Here is a 17658-nt window from a genome sequence, read left to right on the forward strand (position 1 = left end):
GATTGTGTTTATTTGGGTCCTCTCTCTTTTTTTCTTGATGAGTCTCCCTAAGGGCTTGTCGATATTGTTTATCTTTTCAAAGAACCAGCTCCTGGATTCATTGATCCTTAGAATTGTGCTTTTAGTCTCTATATCATTTAACTCTGCTCTGATCTTGGTTATTTCCTTCCTTCTGCTTGCTCTGGGCTGTCTTTGTTATTGTTCCTCGAGTTCTAGTAGGTGTTGGATTAGGTTGTTTATTTGAAATCTTTCCATTCTTTTTAGGTAGGCCGGTATTGCTATGAACTTACCTCTCAGGACTGCCTTTGCTGTGTCCCATAGGTTTTGGAATATTCTGAGTTCATTTTCATTTGTTTCCAGAAACTTTTTGATTTCTTTCCTATTCTCATACTTCACCCATTCATGGTTTAATAGCATGCTATTATATCTCCATGTTTTTTAGTGTTTTGGGGTTTTTTCCTTGATGTTTGTTTCTAATTTCAGTCCCTTGTGGTCAGAGAAAATGCTTGATATGATTTCCATTTTCTTGAATTTGTTGAGGCTTGTTTTTTGTCCTGTCGTGTGGTCTATCTTTGAAAATGTTCCATGTACACTTGAAAAGAATGTGTATTCTGCTTCTTTCAGATGAAGGCTCTATATATATCAGTTAAGTCCATTTCATCTAGGATATTGTTCAGTGCCACAATATCTTTGTTGATATTTTGTTTGGAAGACCTGTCCATTTTTGACAGTGGGGTGTTAAAATCCCCTACTATAATTGTGTTGCTGTCAATGTCTTTCTTGGAATCCTCCAAGATTTTCTTTATGTATTTGGGTGCTCCTATGTTGGGTGCATATATATTTACAATGTTTATGTCTTCTTGGTGGATTCTTTCTTTGAGTATTATGAAGTGACCTTCTGGGTCTCTCTTTATGGCCCTTCTTTTGAAGTCTATTTTGTCTGATATGAGTATTACTACCCTGCTTTCTTTTTTCTGTCTGTTTGCTTGGAAAATTTGTTTCCAGCCCTTCTCTTTCAGTCTGTGTAGGTCTTCTGTCCTGAGGTAGGTCTCTTGTAGGCAGCATATGTGTGGGTCATGTTTTCTTATCCATTCAGCTATTCTATGTCTTTTGATTGGAGCATTTAATCCATTTATATTTAAGGTTATTATTGATAGGTACTTATGCATTGCCATATTTTTTTACCTGTGTTCCTCTCTCTCTTTTCCTTCCTTTCCTTAAAGCAGTCTCTTTAGCATCTCTTGCAGAGCTGGTTTGGTGGAGGTGTATTCTTTTAGACTTCTTTTGTCTGGGAAACTCCTTATTTGGCCTTCTATCTTGATTGAGAACCTTGCTGGGTAAAGTAGCCTTGGTTGCAGGCCTCTGGTTCTCATTACTTGGAACATTTTTTGCCATTCTCTTCTGGCTTGGAGTGTTTCCATTGAGAAGTCAGTTGCTAACCTTATTTGGGCTCCCTTGTATGTTACTTGCTGTTTCTCCCTTGCTGCCTTTAAGATCCTCTCTTTGTCTTGGAAATTTGCCATTTTAATTATGATGTGTCTTGAAGTGGACCTCTTTGGGTTCCTCTTGATTGGGACTCTGTGTGTTTCCTGGATTTGTGTGAATTTTTCTCTCCTCAGATTAGGGAAATTTTCCATCATTACTTTTTCATACAGTTTTTCTATCCCTTGCTCTTCTTCTTCTTCTGGTATCCTTATTATACAGATATTATTACGTTTTATGTTGCCCTGCATTTCCCTTAACTCCTCTTTGTTCTTTGTGAGCCTCTTTTCTTTTTCTTCTCATTCTGGGTGTTTTTTTCTACCTTGTCTTCCAGATCACTGATCCGATCCTCTGCTTCATCTAGCCTGCTTTTGATTTCTTCTACTGTGTTCTTCAGTTCAGAAATTGTGTTCTTCATTTCCTCTTGGCCCTTGTTGATAGTTTATATTTCCTTTTTCATGTTGATAGAGTTTGCAGTGAGTTCATTGCGGTTTCCCTGTGGTTTTTGGTAATTCTCTGTGAGCTCATTAAGCTTCCTTATAACCAATTCTTTGAACTCAACATCTGATAGTTTACTTGCCTCTTTTTCATTTTGCATTCTTTCTGAGGCTTCCTCCTTTCCTTTCATTTGGGGATTGTTTCTTTGTCTTCCCATTGTTTGTGAGACTCTTCCTATTAGCCTCTGCTTCTTAAGCTGCTCTATTGGGACCCTCTGGATTTATGATGTAATCTTCTGTGGTAGAGTACCTGTGAGATTCAGTGGTTCAATGTCCTTGAACTCCCAAGCTTACTGATCTCGGGCTGTGGTTTATGTTGGCTCTGTGTATGTCTTTGGTTTTTGGTTGGGTCTTTCTTTTGTGTGTCCTTCCCACCAGCTGGTTATCTGAGGGTCAGTCTGTCCCCTACCTCTTGTTTTCTGTTGTGCAGGTGTGGGCAGGTTGTGCTGGAGCTGGTTCTTCCGTGTGTACAAGGTTTTGAGGCTTTCCTCTTGCTCATGATCAGTTGTTTGTTCTGAGTAATTTCTCCACTATTTAGTTGTATTTTCAGATAGGTCCTGGTTTGAGTTAGTGTGTTAGTGTGATTTCCACTCCCTCCTTCACCTTCTGTTCTTAGCTGTTGGTGGGTTTCCTCTTCCAGAAGGTATCCTGGTGTTCACAGCTTCTACCTACTTTTTTTGTGGTAGGTTATAGGGGGAAGACAAAGTGGTTTAAGACAGCAGGAGTGTATTCTATGATATTTAAAGTACCAGCCCTTAGAGAAGAGATAGGAGATCCTTTGGATATGTATAGTGTTAACTGTGGTAATTCACCCACCTAGGCACTTTTTAGAAAGGGTGGGAAAAAGGTAAGACTCTTGTTGCTGGGGGGGAGGATTATGAGTTGGGTCTAGAAAGCTGTGTTTGTGGGAGGTCAGATTATGAGGTAAAGTGAGTAAAGGGTAGAAAATAGGTGTAGTTTGTGAGAGAATAGAGTTAACCACAATAGTAGTAAAGTTCAGGAAACAGTGAATTGGGCTGAGGTCTGGGAGGGGTTCTGTGTAGTATTTACAGATGTATGGAACAGCTATTATTTACAATAGTAATGGAGCAACAATCGTATGACAGAATCTATGTGATCTGGATAACTAGAATAGGGAGTATAGGTCCTAGAGTAGTGTGCTAATGGAACACAAGTGTAGTGAAAGACAGTTAATTAAAAATACACTATGAAAGAGAGAACAAGGGGAAACCAGTCAAACTGCAAATTAACCAGTCAAGCGAAGAAGACTAAACAGAAAGAAGAGAGATACAAAAATACTAGTAAGATGAGTGATGTAAGAATAATGAAAAATATAATAATACAAATATACAATAACTTGCAAATTCTCTGGAGTAGCAAAGTGAAATTTGTCTCACTGTCTCAGCTGTTTGGTTGCCCCCTCTTTGGGTCCAACTCTGGTCTTTTCACAGTTCCAGGTTTTATTGTCTTACTTGTGGGGATTGAAAAAAAAGAAGAAGAAAAAGGAAGGAAGAAGAGATATACAGGGAAAGAGAGGAAGAAGGTGTTAAAAGAGAAAATAATAATCAAAATAATAATAATAAAGAATTATTAAAAAAAAAAAAAAAGCCTCCTGCTGGCTTCAAACTGGCCAAGCCAGTTTTGCTGGTCTGTTTGGCTGCAGCAGACTCAGGGGGCTTAGTCTAGCTCTTCTCCACTCTGACCGCACTAGGCCAGCCTCCAGCCCAGCTCTCCAGCAGCCCCCGGTCCCACAGGTTCAGGCACTCACCCTCCTCAGGGCTATGGGTGCACATGCAGGGCCTTCTGTGGTGCGCGCACTCCCTGGTGCCTGGGATGTTGTCTCAGGTCCCTCCGAGGTGCGCACTCTCCCTGGTACCTCAGATTTGGGCTCAATGCCCCCCAAAACCGCCACAGGAGCACCATGCAGCCAGGTGGAGAGAAGGCTAGAGCTGCTGCTACAGAAAAATTCCCCAAACTGTCCCCAAGTGTCTCTTTTTTTTTTTTTCACTTTTTCTTTTTGAGAAAATCTTCCTGCTCAATCCTGCCTTTACATACAAGGGAGGGCCTGTCCTCTCACACAGCCCACCTCTCCAGCTAGACTGGGGACTGTCTGGGTCAGGGCCCGACACATCACAACTCTCAACTCTCCCCAGCCAGTGCACACGGTCTCCCTGGGTTTACCACTTTGTCCTTATTCCCCTCCCTGCGACTTCAAGCAACCAGATCTCTGGGTGCTGCTCAAACCTTGTTTGGCAGGGGAGGGGGCCATCAACCCGGCTCTCTCCCAGGAGTCCTGCGGCAGGCCTGGCAGGCTCCGGGCCTGGGGCTGCAGCCGCCCTGGTCCCCGCACTGGTCCCTGGGACCTTACTGTCCTAAAGCAATCCCCTTACCGTCTGTTTTTTCAGTGTCCTCTATACTTTTTGGTCTCCTATCTTCATAAATGCTGGGGTACTGTTGGCTATTCGCTTTGTTCCTCAGAGGATCGGCTAGGTGTTTCACCCATGTGCAGGGGGAAGTGGACTGAGCTCCTACCTATCTCGCCACCATCTTCCTCTCTTGGTTTTCTTTTCTAGAAGTACTCACTTGTGAGCAGAAACTGCAAAGAGGTGAGATGTAAGAACTACCTGAAGGAATGGATAGTGCAGGGCGGGGTCAGATTGGGAATCTGTAAGTCAGTGCATGTGTTGACGTCTACTCTGATCCCATGTGTGGATGTGGAGTTAAGTCAGGTTTCTTGTACTTAAGCTCAGATAGAAGACCTAAAACGTAAACAAAAGTAATGATAGTGTAACAATAAGAACCCCAAGAGGGGGTGGTCTTCACATTCCACTTGGAAAACAACTTCCTAAGAAGGGTGAAATGAATGGCATATCCTAACTGATAACTCTTCAGAATCTGGTTCAAAAACTATGAGAATAGAAATCATTCCCAAGAGGAATAGTCAGAAGATAACAAGAAGTGATCTGATGTTAGAATATTTGAAAAGTTAGCACAGTATTCAGCAGAGAAATTATAACACTAAGTATAGTGTTTGGAGAAGGGAAGGGTAGGAAAATTTGGACAGTGGCAGGAAGCACAAAGATGGGAATTGAAGGGGCGAAAAGAAAGCAGATGTTTCAATACTGAAAAGAAGGTACAGTACTGAGTCTACTTAGGTTTTAGTCCAGCTAAGCAAAGTTTTAACCAAGTGTGGTACCTGTGCTGGTGTGAAACAGTGTCCACAAGTTCTTTGATGTCCCTACTTCAAGGGACAGATCCTGGTTGCCTCCCCTTCAGTAGGGGCTTTACCTAATGACTCACCCCTGGTAAGTAGCGCGGTAGGAGTCATGGGAGGTGACTTCAGGACTGGATCATACAAGGCGTGTAGCACTCTCTTGGGTCACTTAATGGGGGAGCCAGCTGCCATGTTGTGAAAACCCTTCCTCAGCCCTACAGAGAGGACCATAGACTCGGACTACAGTCCTCCTGTGTGGCTCACGCACGTGAACCACTGTTGAAATAGGTACTTGGTCCCCAGCAGCACTCAGATGACTGCAGCCTCAGCCAGTGTCTTAACCACAGCCCAATAGGAGTTGGGTGGTTCTAGTTCAAGGTTTAAGGCACTCCCGAAATCCTGAGCCACAGAAATTATAAATATTTGTTGTTTAAGCCACTGAGTTTTAGAGTAATTTGTTACATGGCAACAAATAATATAGTACCCCAGAAAGAAAACAGGACTATAATAAGAAAGGTGAAAGTAGGAAGTGAAAATTAAAGTTCAGGGGACCATACCTGAGAGAGAGCAAACAAGTAGCTATTGTAGTGGCAGTACTCATTTCCACATCTTTGAGGTGACATGTAGAAAGGGCTGGTGCAGCCTCTCAGTCATTCCTCTGCCACTTCATTGAACAACCATTATTACGTACTTCCTATGTACCAGGCCCTGGTTTTTCTCCAGAATATATTTAAAAAATGAGATAGAAATGGGCCTCAAGAAGCTTAGAGTCCAATAGGAGAGACAGAGAGAAATAAGTAATGATGACAGCATGATCGTGAACAAAGTTAAATGTAGTGTTTCTGCAAAAGGATGTAGACCTCTCCTAGTTTCAGAAATTTTAATGCAAAGAAGTCTTTTTAAAAATTGGTAAGATGCTGTTTGCTATATTTATAGTTTCATAAAAGGAACTACAAGCGTTCCCCTTAAGATCGGGAACAAGACAAGGATGTCCACTTCCACCTGTCTCATTCAACATAGTACTGGAAGTGCCAACCACAGCAGTCAGACAAGAAGAAGAAATAAAAGGCATCCGAATTAGAAAGGAAGTAAAACTGTCATTGTTTGCAGATGACATCATACTGTGCATAGAGAACCCTACAATTTCCACCAAGAAACTACGACAACTACTAAATGAATTCAGCAAAGTAGCAGGATACAAAATTAACATCCAGAAATCAGTTGCATTTTTATATGCCAATAACAAACTAACAGGGAACTTAAGAAAACAATCTCATTCACATTTTGTTACAAAAAAAGTAAAATACCAAGGCATAAACCTAACCAAGGAGTAAAGGATCTGTACTCAAACGTATAAGACACTAAAGAAAGAAATAGAAAATATAAATAAGTGGAAGTTCATACCATGTTCATGGATAGGAAGAATTAACATTAAAATGTACATGCTACCCAAAGCAATCTATAGATTCAGCTAAATTCCTATCAGTATTCCAATGATGTATTTCACAGAACCAGAACAAATATTTCAAAAATTTATATGGAACCACAAAAGGCCCCACATAGCAACAGTGATCCTGAGAGAGAAGAACAAAGTTGGAGGAATCATGCTACCTAATATTAATGTATACTGTAAGTCCATAGTAATCAGAACAGCATGATACTGGCATAAAAACAGACACATAGATCAGTGGAACAGAATAGAGAGCCCAGAAATATACCCACGCCTTTATAGTCAATTAATATTTGATAGAGGAAGCAAGTACATAAAATGGGATATAGTTTATTCAATGAATGATGTTGGGGAAATTAGATACATGCAGAAAAATGAAACGACCACCTTTTACACCACACACAAGAATAAATTCAAAATAGGTCAAAGACTTAAATGTTAGACCCCAAACCATAAAAATCCTGGAATAAAACATAAGCAGTAAAATCTCGGATATTCTTGTAGCAATATTTTATTGGGTATATCTCCCCAGGCAAGGGAAACAAAAATAAACAAATGAGATAACTTCAAACTAAAAAGTTTTGCCCAGCAAAGGAAATCATGAACAAATTAAAAAGACAGTCCAGAGAATGGGAGAACACATTTGCTGCTACATCTGATAAGGGGTTAATATCCAAAAGACCTTACAAAACTCAACACCAACAAAACAAACAACCCAACTAAAAAATGGGTAAAGGACCTCAATAAACACTTCTCCAGAGAGGTCATACAGATGGCCCATAGACATATGAAAAGGTGCTCAACATTACTAATCATCAGAGAAATGTAAATAAAAACCACAATGAGATATCATCTCATACCTGTCAGAATGGCCATCACCCATAAATCAACAAACAAGTGCTGGGGAGGACGTGGAGAAAGCGGAACCCTTTGCATTGTTGGTGGGAATGCAGGCTGGTGCAGCCACTATGTAAAGCGGTATAGAGATATCTCAAAAAATTAAAAATGGAACTGCCTTTTGATTCAGCCATTTCACTTCTGGGAATATATACGAAGGAACCCAGAACACTAATTCAAAAGAACATAAGCACCCCTATGTTCATTGAAGTGTTTTTACAGTTGTGAAGATATGGAAGCAGCCCAAGTATCTATCAGTACTGAGTAGATAAAACAACTGTGGATCATTTACACAATAGAATACTACTCGGCCATAAAAAAGAGGAAAATTTTACCCTTTGCAATGGCATGAATGGACCTGGAGAACATTATGCTAATTGAAATAAGCCTGTCAGAGAAAGACAAATACCGTATGATTTCACTGTTATGTGGAATCTAACAAACAAACTGAACTGACAAGCAAAACAGAGACAGACTCATACATAGAGAGCAGGATGACCGCGTGGGGGCGGGGGCGTTGGCATTAGAGGGTTGCGGGATTGAGCAAAAAGGAAAAAGGATTCGTGGACATGGACAACGGTGTGGTGATTGCTGGGGGACTGTGAGGAAGGGGTATTAGCGGACTAAATGTTAATGGAAAGAAGTACGATGAAGATTTAAAATTGATGAGATACTGTTTGCTATCCTTGTGGTTTCGTAAAAGGAACTAAAGAGGGGCCACTAAATGACAGTGTTTACTTAATATTCCCCAAAGACGTTGTACTCCTGACATTATAATAGTTTATAAACTGTCCCGGTCTCTTCCCATTTTCAGAAATTATCTGTTTGCAGTTGTGAAAGCTGAAGTGGACAACTGTTGGGAAGTTTGCACAAGGTCCCGAAGCTAGTAAATAAAGGAGCCAAAATATGAACCCAGGCAGCCTGGTTCCAGAGACTGTAATACAACTAACTGTCCTACTTGTCATATAACTGTAACATACAACTGGAGTGTGGACAAGTTACGGCTTGTCCAGTGTCACATGGCCACTTCCCGCTTGTGGTAATAATGGACTAACACTTCTGCTGAAAACAGCTAGCAAATCTGGACAAAACATTGAAACAAACAAGAAGCAACAAAGAAGTAGTCTTTCAGTAGTCTGTAGTGATGGGGGACAAAGATTGGAAGTCAGGACCACCAAAGAGCCCAGAAAAGGATTCAGGCTGTTAGTATGGATCCCTAAAAGTCTGTGTACTAGGAGGAAAGGTAAACTGGAAATAAATCCAAAGCGCAGTCCCTGGTGTGATGGTATTGGGAGGGTGGGGCCCTCGTAAATGGGATTAGTGCCCTTACAAAGGAGACCCCAGAGAGCTCTCTTGCCCTTCTGCCACATAGGACACAGCAAGAAGATGCCTGGAAGCAGGTCCTCACCAGATACCAAATCTGCTAGCTACTTGATCTTGGACATCTCAACCTCCAAACCTGTGAGAGATAAGTTTCTGTTGTTTCTCAAACACCCACTTCATGATATTGTTACAGTAGCCTGAACTGACTTAAGATTGACAGGACTAAGTGAAAGGTTTCACATACGTGTAATCAGTGTTCTGGAAGAGTGGATGGGCAGCAGGGAGAGGTAGAGAAGAAGTTGGAAGCAACATTAGAAGAGGTCAGTGCCAGTGCCGCGTGGTCTTCCAGCTTCGACTTCACTTTCGTAAGCACTGCTTGCTAACCGATCGCACCACTGGAGCTCCTCGACTTCACTTTTAAAACATGTTGGGCGGGGTGACATATAACTCACAGAAAATATCATTTAAAAAGTCCTTGTTTAACCCAGGTCAAGAAAGTCAAGACATTGGTCATTTCTTGTACACTGGCATGTAGCAGCTCCTCTCCACACACATACCTGATCTGCTACCTGATTGCGCCACACCTCCCACTAGAGATAACCGCTACCTTTCATTTTATGGTAATCATTTTCTTTACTGTTTTAAATCTATGTGTCCCTAAACAGTGCATTTTAGTTTTGCCTGTTTTAGAATTCTGTAGATGGTAAATACTGTAGATACTCTTTTCTTACTTTCTTCTTTTGTTCCACACTCTTTGTGAGATGTTTTAGTCCGTGTTGATGCATCCATTTCATTGTTTGATGAACTACATGTCTCATCTACTTGCCCATTCTCCTGTTGGTGGGCCTGAGGAGTGTTTGCACCTGGGTCTCTGCACAGCCCGCTGGCGTGTCCTCACACGTGTGCCCTGGTGCATGTGCATCTTGAGACCGTATTCAAATCTGCGATGAAATTGCTGAGTTCTTAGGAGTGCCTGTCTTCCAACTTCTCAATACTGCAGCAACTCTTTAACAAAGCAGCAGTTCTGGCTTACACTCCCGCTAACTGTGGAGAGTTCCCAAGTCCAGCACTCTCCACCTCAGGGATCAGGGTGGCACATTGGCCTCCAGGTGAGGGGCCCTCAACAGGCTTCAGCTCTGTGCCCCAGGACTGCCTTGTACGGGCCTGTGACTTCAGATCAGTAACACCCCAAAACCAAAGCCAAGTGCAGAGGAAATGCTGAGCTACTGTTTATGTTGGTCCACTTTCTCAGTGTAGATATTCAAGCAAAAATATGTTAGGATTCTTTGACTAACTTAAAATTTAAAGCCCTGAGTCTTAACATCAGTATACACTACTAGTTGAGGTGCGGGTGCCTGGTTCCCCTAAGTCTGTTTCCAAAGGACCACGGCAGATGCGAGCAGGGCTGTGGTGCTGCCTTCAGAATGCTCCCCAGCCTTGTGCTCTGTCTCTGAAAGCAGAGTGGTTTGTCGGATCCAGGGGACTGGCTCAGTTTCAAGGGATGAGACCTTAGGGCATTGTCTCCATCGATGTCCCAGCTGTTCCATCAGGCATTCCCCACCAGCAGTGTCTGGTGCAGGGCCCAGAATCAGAAGGGTACCCACAGACTGTGGGGGAGGTCGGCCACGGGACTCCCTCTCGGGGGCTACATAGCCCATAAACCACATTCATGTCTTTTTATCGTGGCTCTGAACATGTGAGAACACTGCTGGTGGTCGGCCCAAATTTCATTTCTGTTCTGCAACTGTGTCGGGATCCCTGGAAGGCTCATTAAATGCAGATTGCTGGGGGTTGAAACAGCATTTCTCATTCAGTGGGTCTGGGGTGGGGCCTGACAGTTTCTGACAAGTTCCCAGTTGTTGCAAATGCTGCTGGTACCGGGAGGGAGCACACTTGGAAAGCCACTGGTCATGGTCATCTTCTGGCTTCACATAGGACTGTTGAGTGGAAACGTGTAAGCGTCCACTCTCTTTAGTGTGCGGACCGGAAAATCTGCTCAGGCTGAAGCGAGAGTTCCCCAGGTGTTCAGCACTCCGGCATCACGTTCACTCAGTTAGTTCTGTGTCCTTAAGCTTAAAGCGGGGGTGTCCAACCCGCGGGCGGCGGGCGGCGGGCGGCTCAGGATGACTGTGAACGCAGCCCAACACAAAATGGTGAATTTACTTAAAATATGAGATTTTGTGTGTGTGTGGATCATGTGACCAAAAGGTTGGCTGCCCCTGCCTTAAGGCTTCTGCTCAGGAGCCCATGAAATTGAAAATTACCTTCTCTGCTCCACTCATTTTACTGCTGAGCACACACACATGATGCCCCAAGGTGTGAAGTTAAGGCATTACATTAGAAGCAGGTTTCCCTGTCTAGAAAGTCATCTGTTGAACATTTGGCTTAGTTAAAATTAGGTCTTCAGTGTACTTACTCTGCCTCACTCACGTTGTACTCCAGGACAGTGCCACTTTGGCTGTGATAATTAAAGTATCTGCGAAACTACGTGATGCCTGGCTTGTGCCACACTACCAACTAAGATTGCAGCCATCTTGATCTAAGACGGCAGAAACTTCCGGCACAGACTGGATATACTTATAAAAAATAATAGAAGCCTGAGACTAAGACCTGAAGCCCTAAGGAGAGGGGTGAGCAGGTCATCACTTGTATGTGCAGCTGTACACGAGTGTGCTGTGATTGGCTGGGGTGGCTCTCCTGATTGAATGGCTCAGGTGACAGGGACTGTGAGGCTGGTGCTGCCGGCCTGGCTCGTGTGGAGGGGTCCCCGTCCATGTGTTCTGTTTGCAGAAGCGCAGAGAGCACCCAGCTAGGGTGGTAATTAGGATGGTAATCCTGTGAAATAATCATGAATTGACAATTGTGTAATCAAATGATTACTTAGAATGTCGTTCTGTGCTTTAGAGCAGTGGTCCCAACCTTTCTGGCACCAAGGGCTGGTTTCATGGAAGACAGTTTTTCCATGAACCAGGGTGAGGCTTGGTCTTGGGATGATTCAAGCTCACACATTCATGCTCACCTCCTGCTGTGCAGCCCGGTTCCTAACCATGGGTTGGTGGTGCTGGTCCAGGACCCAGGGGTTAGGGACCTGTGCTTTAGAGTGTTATGTTGATAGGGCTGGTTGACAGGGTCACCTATGGCATCAGGGCTTGGGATGATTCATTTCTAAGTGCTTGAATTGGGAAAACAATTTTCAAGATATATGTTCTCCCCACTCCCTGCTGCACCTCCCTGCTCCACCCCCAGCTTCTAGTGGCCATGATTCTGGAAATGAGGTACAGCCTAAGGCCTAAGCAGAGATTAACCTTCCTGTCTCTTCCTGAAGTTCATCCCACCTTCATACCTCAAAGATTTGTTTTTATTTGGTCTGTTTGGGGCAGAGGAATACATGAATACAAGCTGTAAATTTAATTGTCTCTTTCACTCTTTTTATGCTAATAGTAACTGTGACTGGTGAGTCCAGCAGCCCATTCTTCTGGAGCTGAATTTTCTGAGGCACCCATTTCCTTGACTTGTCAGTAGGTTATATGGAGTTAGTTATATCTTGCTCTACAAGATTTGCATACTTTTAATCAAACATATATAAACTCTGTGTGACAAACAATGGCCAGGATGCTTGTTAATTTTGTCCCTGAGGGAGGGGGCCAAAGCACGGGCAGGACTGGTGGATCCTCAGCAGCAGCAAGTTCCTGGGTATTAGGAAAAGCTAAAACCTGGTTTAGAGATTCAGTTAGGAACTGTACTGGGCGCCACAATCCATTGGGCTCTCTGTGGAGTTGAGCCGTGGAGAGGATGTGGCCCTACCTGGCATGATGCATACATAATGAAGGGGATAAGACATGGGTGTAAATTATTGCTACAGAACAGTTACTGGAATACACTGTGGTTCTGCCACCTGACAGCCGTTAACTTTTTGCTCTAGAGCAAGCCAAGGAGGAGAAGAGCTTATCTTGTCTGGGAAGGAGGAGGCTTCCCCAGTAAACCTTTGAGCTGAGCCTTTAGGAGTGGGTGACCAAGGTGCAGGGGCGGGGCTCAGAGAAAAACGGGAGCAGGAGAGAACAAGGGACCCGGGGGTGGCCCATGCTTTTGTCTCATTGACTGGAGCTCATTGGAGGCAAGGGCTAAGGACGCAGGCAAGGTAGGCCAGAAGGCGTTGGGTTTTATTCTGAGGCCCTTGAGGGAGGTTCGTATCCTTCTACTCCACCTCAGCCCTGCTGGTCACTAGTACCTCAGAAGAGTCAGGACCTCCCTTCCCTTTCTTCACCGTTGGCTGCACCTGCCAGTACTCTCCCACCAGCCCCACCCCTCAGGCTCAGCTCAGGCTCAGCCCCAGGTTCTGCAGAAGCCTTTCCTGACCGCCCCGCCAACACCCATTTAAATTAGCCTTCCCTGCCTCGGTGTTCTCTCCTTTCTCTCCATGGAACTTACAGCTGTACACATACCAACCTATTTATTTACTTTTGTTTATCTGTTTCCCCCGGAATGGTTATTTCTGTGGTACATACAGAGCATACGTGCTGTGCATTGCATACCACGTGTGCATGTAGCCACGGCATGGCCTGTCTGGGGCATGGGTTACATTCAATAAATAATTGTTCTTTATTGAATTAATCTTCTTTTCCTAAAGAACATTACTCATTCGGTGTCTTCTCTGCATGTGTTTAAATAAATGAGATAAAAGACCAATTTTAATAAAAATAATGATATCTTTCTAAAACATATTCAAATATAAGTAAGGTACTGACATAATCACAAATGTAAACATTTGTCAATAAAATCTGTGCTTGAACCATTGTACAGCCCCCTCTGGAATTTTATGAACCACATTTAAATAAAGTGCAACCAGAATTTCCCACTGCTCTTAAAAGTTTTCTTTTTTAAATAGTTTAGAATGAGAAAATATTTGATGGTTGAGTGGCTAATAGTGATAGAAGTCAGGAGAAGAAAAACTTTTAGCTGCTGCCTATGTATTAATACAAGTCCCTTTTGAAATTTTTCCAGTTTATAAAAAATAGCTTAGGAAATGAAAACTTCAAGTTTCTTCAGCACCCACGTTAATGCTGGTGTCATACATTCCATAGTGAGTCTCCAGTTTTGAAAAAACCAAAATACATTGAGCACTGAAACTGTGTGAAGCAAAACTTAGGGGTTTTTTTCTATTCAGAGCACCAGAGTCTTAGACTGCCCTGCATTATTCTGAACATGAGATGCCATTCTTTTTACTATCCTTCATATGAAAACAGAGACCTAGCTGTTGGAGCTTTATGGCAGTTCCGGTTTGGATAAGTGAAGATTCAAGGGTAATTCCCAAATAGTTAGGCCTCATGCGGCTGAGGCCCACAGAGTGCGGCATTTCCACTCTCAGACTGGCTCTTCTGCTGGTGGCTAGGGAGTCTCCTGGCTAGCTCACTCGTAACGTGTGTTCTGTTTGCTTCCCAGCCCAGTGACTTCTCCGTGTCTCTCAAAGCATCAGGGAAGAACAAGCATTTCAAGGTGCAGCTCGTGGACAATGTCTACTGCATCGGGCAGCGGCGCTTTCACACCATGGACGAGTTGGTGGAGCATTACAAAAAGGCCCCCATCTTCACCAGCGAGCACGGGGAGAAGCTCTACCTCGTCCGAGCGCTTCAGTGATGCCTCCCCGAGGGCCTGCCACCTCCAGGCCGCGGTGCCTCACTCACTTCCCCAGGGCCGGGCGGATGGCCCCCAGAAGACCTGATCGGGCACGAGCTCTGCATAGGGCCTGATCTGTCTGGTGGCTTGTGCCCTACTGGCTTCCTTTGCCTGGTTGATCTTTCTGTCCAGGTTGTTTGTTTCCATCTGCCCCCTCTCCACCATCCCAAGCCCTCATTCCACGTTCAAGGCCACTCTGCTACTGGCCAGTTTTAGAGAATGGGAGGGGGGAAGAGGGGCGAGTTTGTTCACTTTATTTCTTCTGAGTTGGAAGCAGCCTTAGTCGATTCGCCTTGTTCATGCTGTCAGCTCCTGTCAGTAAGGAGACACCGGGCGCAGGTGGAGTGCACCAAAGCTGCCCTGACGCAGTGACCTACAGTCCACTCCAAGGTGGCCTCTCCAGAGAGCCCCGGGCTCCCACATGCCAGGCAGCACAGGCAAAGGTCCTGGTCCCAGCAGCCCTTGTTCCTGTCCTTTGCCCTTACCTGGCTCCCAGACTCTCCAGGGAGTGAACACATTTGCTGGTAGCAATACTAGAACACCAGGTGAGATAGTAGTGAGGAAGCTGTCCAGTGCCTTTGGGGCTGTGCTTGCAATAAGAAAGCGTTTCCTTGAAGGTCAGTCTGCAAGAGGGACTGGTGACTCAGAAAGATATGTTTTGGTAATTTATCCCCAGATGTGCCATCTACATAGTGCTTTTTCTTCTTGCCCTTTGGCTTGTTTAAATTTCACAATTATGTATTTAATTCTCAAAGTAATATGTAGCCATTTGTTGACACTAATACAGATGATTAAAGAAAATAACTGATCTTTGGGGAAGGGAAGCTACCAACACTTTACACACACACACACATATATATATATGTTTTATATATATATATATAAAATTTGCTTTACAGGGAAATGTTTCAGGGTTTACAAGAGAATGTGTAACTGGTAGTAAGAGACATACGGAATGTTTATGTTTTCTTTTTTCTTTACATTTGAACTTCTTTATAGTTTAAATATACTATCTTGAGATGGCACATTCCTACAGTCGAAGAAGGGGTCTTGAGACCTCCCAAACTTGCATACTCAGTTTTTTGGATATTGTAATAAAAAAGTATTATGGCAAGATTGCGTGCGTGTGTGTGTGTGTGTGTGTATCTTCGGGAAAACTTACTCAGTGCCTGGGGAGCAGTGCCTGCAGAGTTTACTGAACTCTCAATGCCTGGCAGGAAGCAGTTTTAGAGAGGAGTTGAACACAGTGTGTTTTCTTTTTCTACCACCACATTTTTGTGTATTGAAATAATAAATTTTAACTAGTGCAACTCCAAGAGAAACAAGAATCTCAAGCGTGGTATTAACGTTGTACTCTTTGTTAAAAAGTGTTTTAGCAAACTGTTTGTCAACTGCACCTCTCATCTCCAGCTTTCCCCTCTTCACTCATGTCTTACTTCCATTCACTCAGTCAGGAAGCATTTATCAGACAGTTGCCGTTTGCTGGGCACTGAGAATACAAAGCCACAGGACACAGGGTTTGTACCCTCTTGGGCCAATTATAGTGAATGGAGTCGAATGCTCCCTCTGTGGCAGACATGGTGTCCTCATTTACACCTCATCACAACCCTGTGAGGCGGGTGCTGCTGTCATCATACCTATGGATGGAGAAAACAAGCCACAAAGCTAATGCACAAGGGTACGTGGTACAAGGCGGGGCAGGGTGGCAAACCCGGAGATGTCCACACCCTTCCAGCCCCAGCCTTGGGAGGCTTCCAGGAGAAATAAGGCATTGCATGACCATTTGTACATAATCTCTCATTCCTGTTTCCTGTGATTTAATTGTATCATTTTGTTGTCTTTGACATAAATTAGAAGTTTGATAATAAATTCAAAGTTTGGTGTCTGGTACCTTAGGTTGGGGCACCCAGTTATATAAGAATAGACATGCAGGTGAATGAGGCAGACAGGACCCGAGACAACATACATTGGTTCTGTATCTTCCCCATGGAAGGAACAATTCCTCCTGACTCCCGTCTCACTGTTGTATATTCCATCGTGACCTCATGCTGGAATCCCTCTAGGTCGGCAATTTTCAGTCGGCATGCCACGAGAATTTTTAAAACATGCAATACTTATTTAGTCAGGGCACTGGTCCCCTTTCCTGTAGATTGTCAAATTTTAAAAAATGACAGCAGCCAACACAACAGGAGCCATGCAGTGTGAATGCCCTGTCTTGAATTACAAATGTACAGGTCATATACTAGAGTTACATCTTACTGGTCATGTTGCATAATAAGATTGTGTCTGAATTCTTCGTACCAGAAATCCTTATATATAAGTGTAGGCACCTGAGTTTTTAAAAAGTCACTTTGGGACAAAAAGGGTAGTTAATTACTACTGTTATTTTTTTAATTAAAAGTACACCTGTGTTTTATCAGATCAGCAAAAACTATATATTTGTGTGTGCTACAGAATTTTGGTAATTCTGTGTGCCATGAGATGAAAAAGGTTGCAAACCGCTGCTGTAGAGAGCGAGTGCCTGGACAGCCAGTTAGACTTTGGTTTTTCATGCAGCAATTCAAGAGGAAACAGAAGACACAAGACAGATGCGTGTTTGGCTTCAGGAACTTTTTGAAGGCTCATGGTTGTAATTGGTTAAGTCTTATCCCAGACTGCCACGAGAGTCTTCTGGCTGCCTAGGTAGGCCAGACTTACTGTTGTGCTTATGAAGGATCCAGTACCCTGGGACACCCTGGCACCAGGTGGACCAGTGGAGGGTGGTGGATTGATGGTCCCAGGATGAAGCTGTTGGTAGAGTAGAGGCAGGAGGGTGTCAAGGCCAGGGTCCTCTGTGGTTTGGAATGCAGTCTGCCTGTGCTCTGTCCAGCTGGTACTAATGCCATCACCTTCCTGCATGTCCAGAGATTTTCCTGGACAAATCTTTTGTTGTTCCCTTGCCTCTTCACACAGCCAGCAAAGGATATGAAATGTCAACCATTTTTTTAGTTGTGTGACTCTGCTCATTTATTTGCAGTAAATGTGCCTTCATTTTTCATGAAGAGCTCCCTGAATTACAGTGCAGAACCACCAAGCCATTTGCATGTTGCTTATGCTCAGTGCCATTAAATCACGTCTCTAGG

At 43.6% G+C, this 17658-nt stretch overlaps 1 protein-coding gene across 5 annotated transcripts in view; it reads left to right on the plus strand.

The window, feature by feature from the left end:
* The window catches only part of NCK2 (NCK adaptor protein 2), a 140969-nt gene extending 125319 nt beyond the window's left edge, over positions 1-15650 (plus strand). For all 5 annotated transcript variants that reach the window (XM_053923834.1, XM_053923832.1, XM_053923835.1 and 2 more), the window contains one exon: positions 14303-15650. In XM_053923834.1, the coding sequence (XP_053779809.1) occupies positions 14303-14497 (195 nt within the window). In that variant the 3' untranslated portion in view covers positions 14498-15650. The remainder of the gene's footprint in view (positions 1-14302) is intronic.
* Positions 15651-17658: the final 2008 nt, after the last annotated feature.

The sequence above is a fragment of the Desmodus rotundus genome, chromosome 5 (assembly GCF_022682495.2).
Source record: "Desmodus rotundus isolate HL8 chromosome 5, HLdesRot8A.1, whole genome shotgun sequence".
NCBI lineage: Eukaryota > Metazoa > Chordata > Mammalia > Chiroptera > Phyllostomidae > Desmodus > Desmodus rotundus.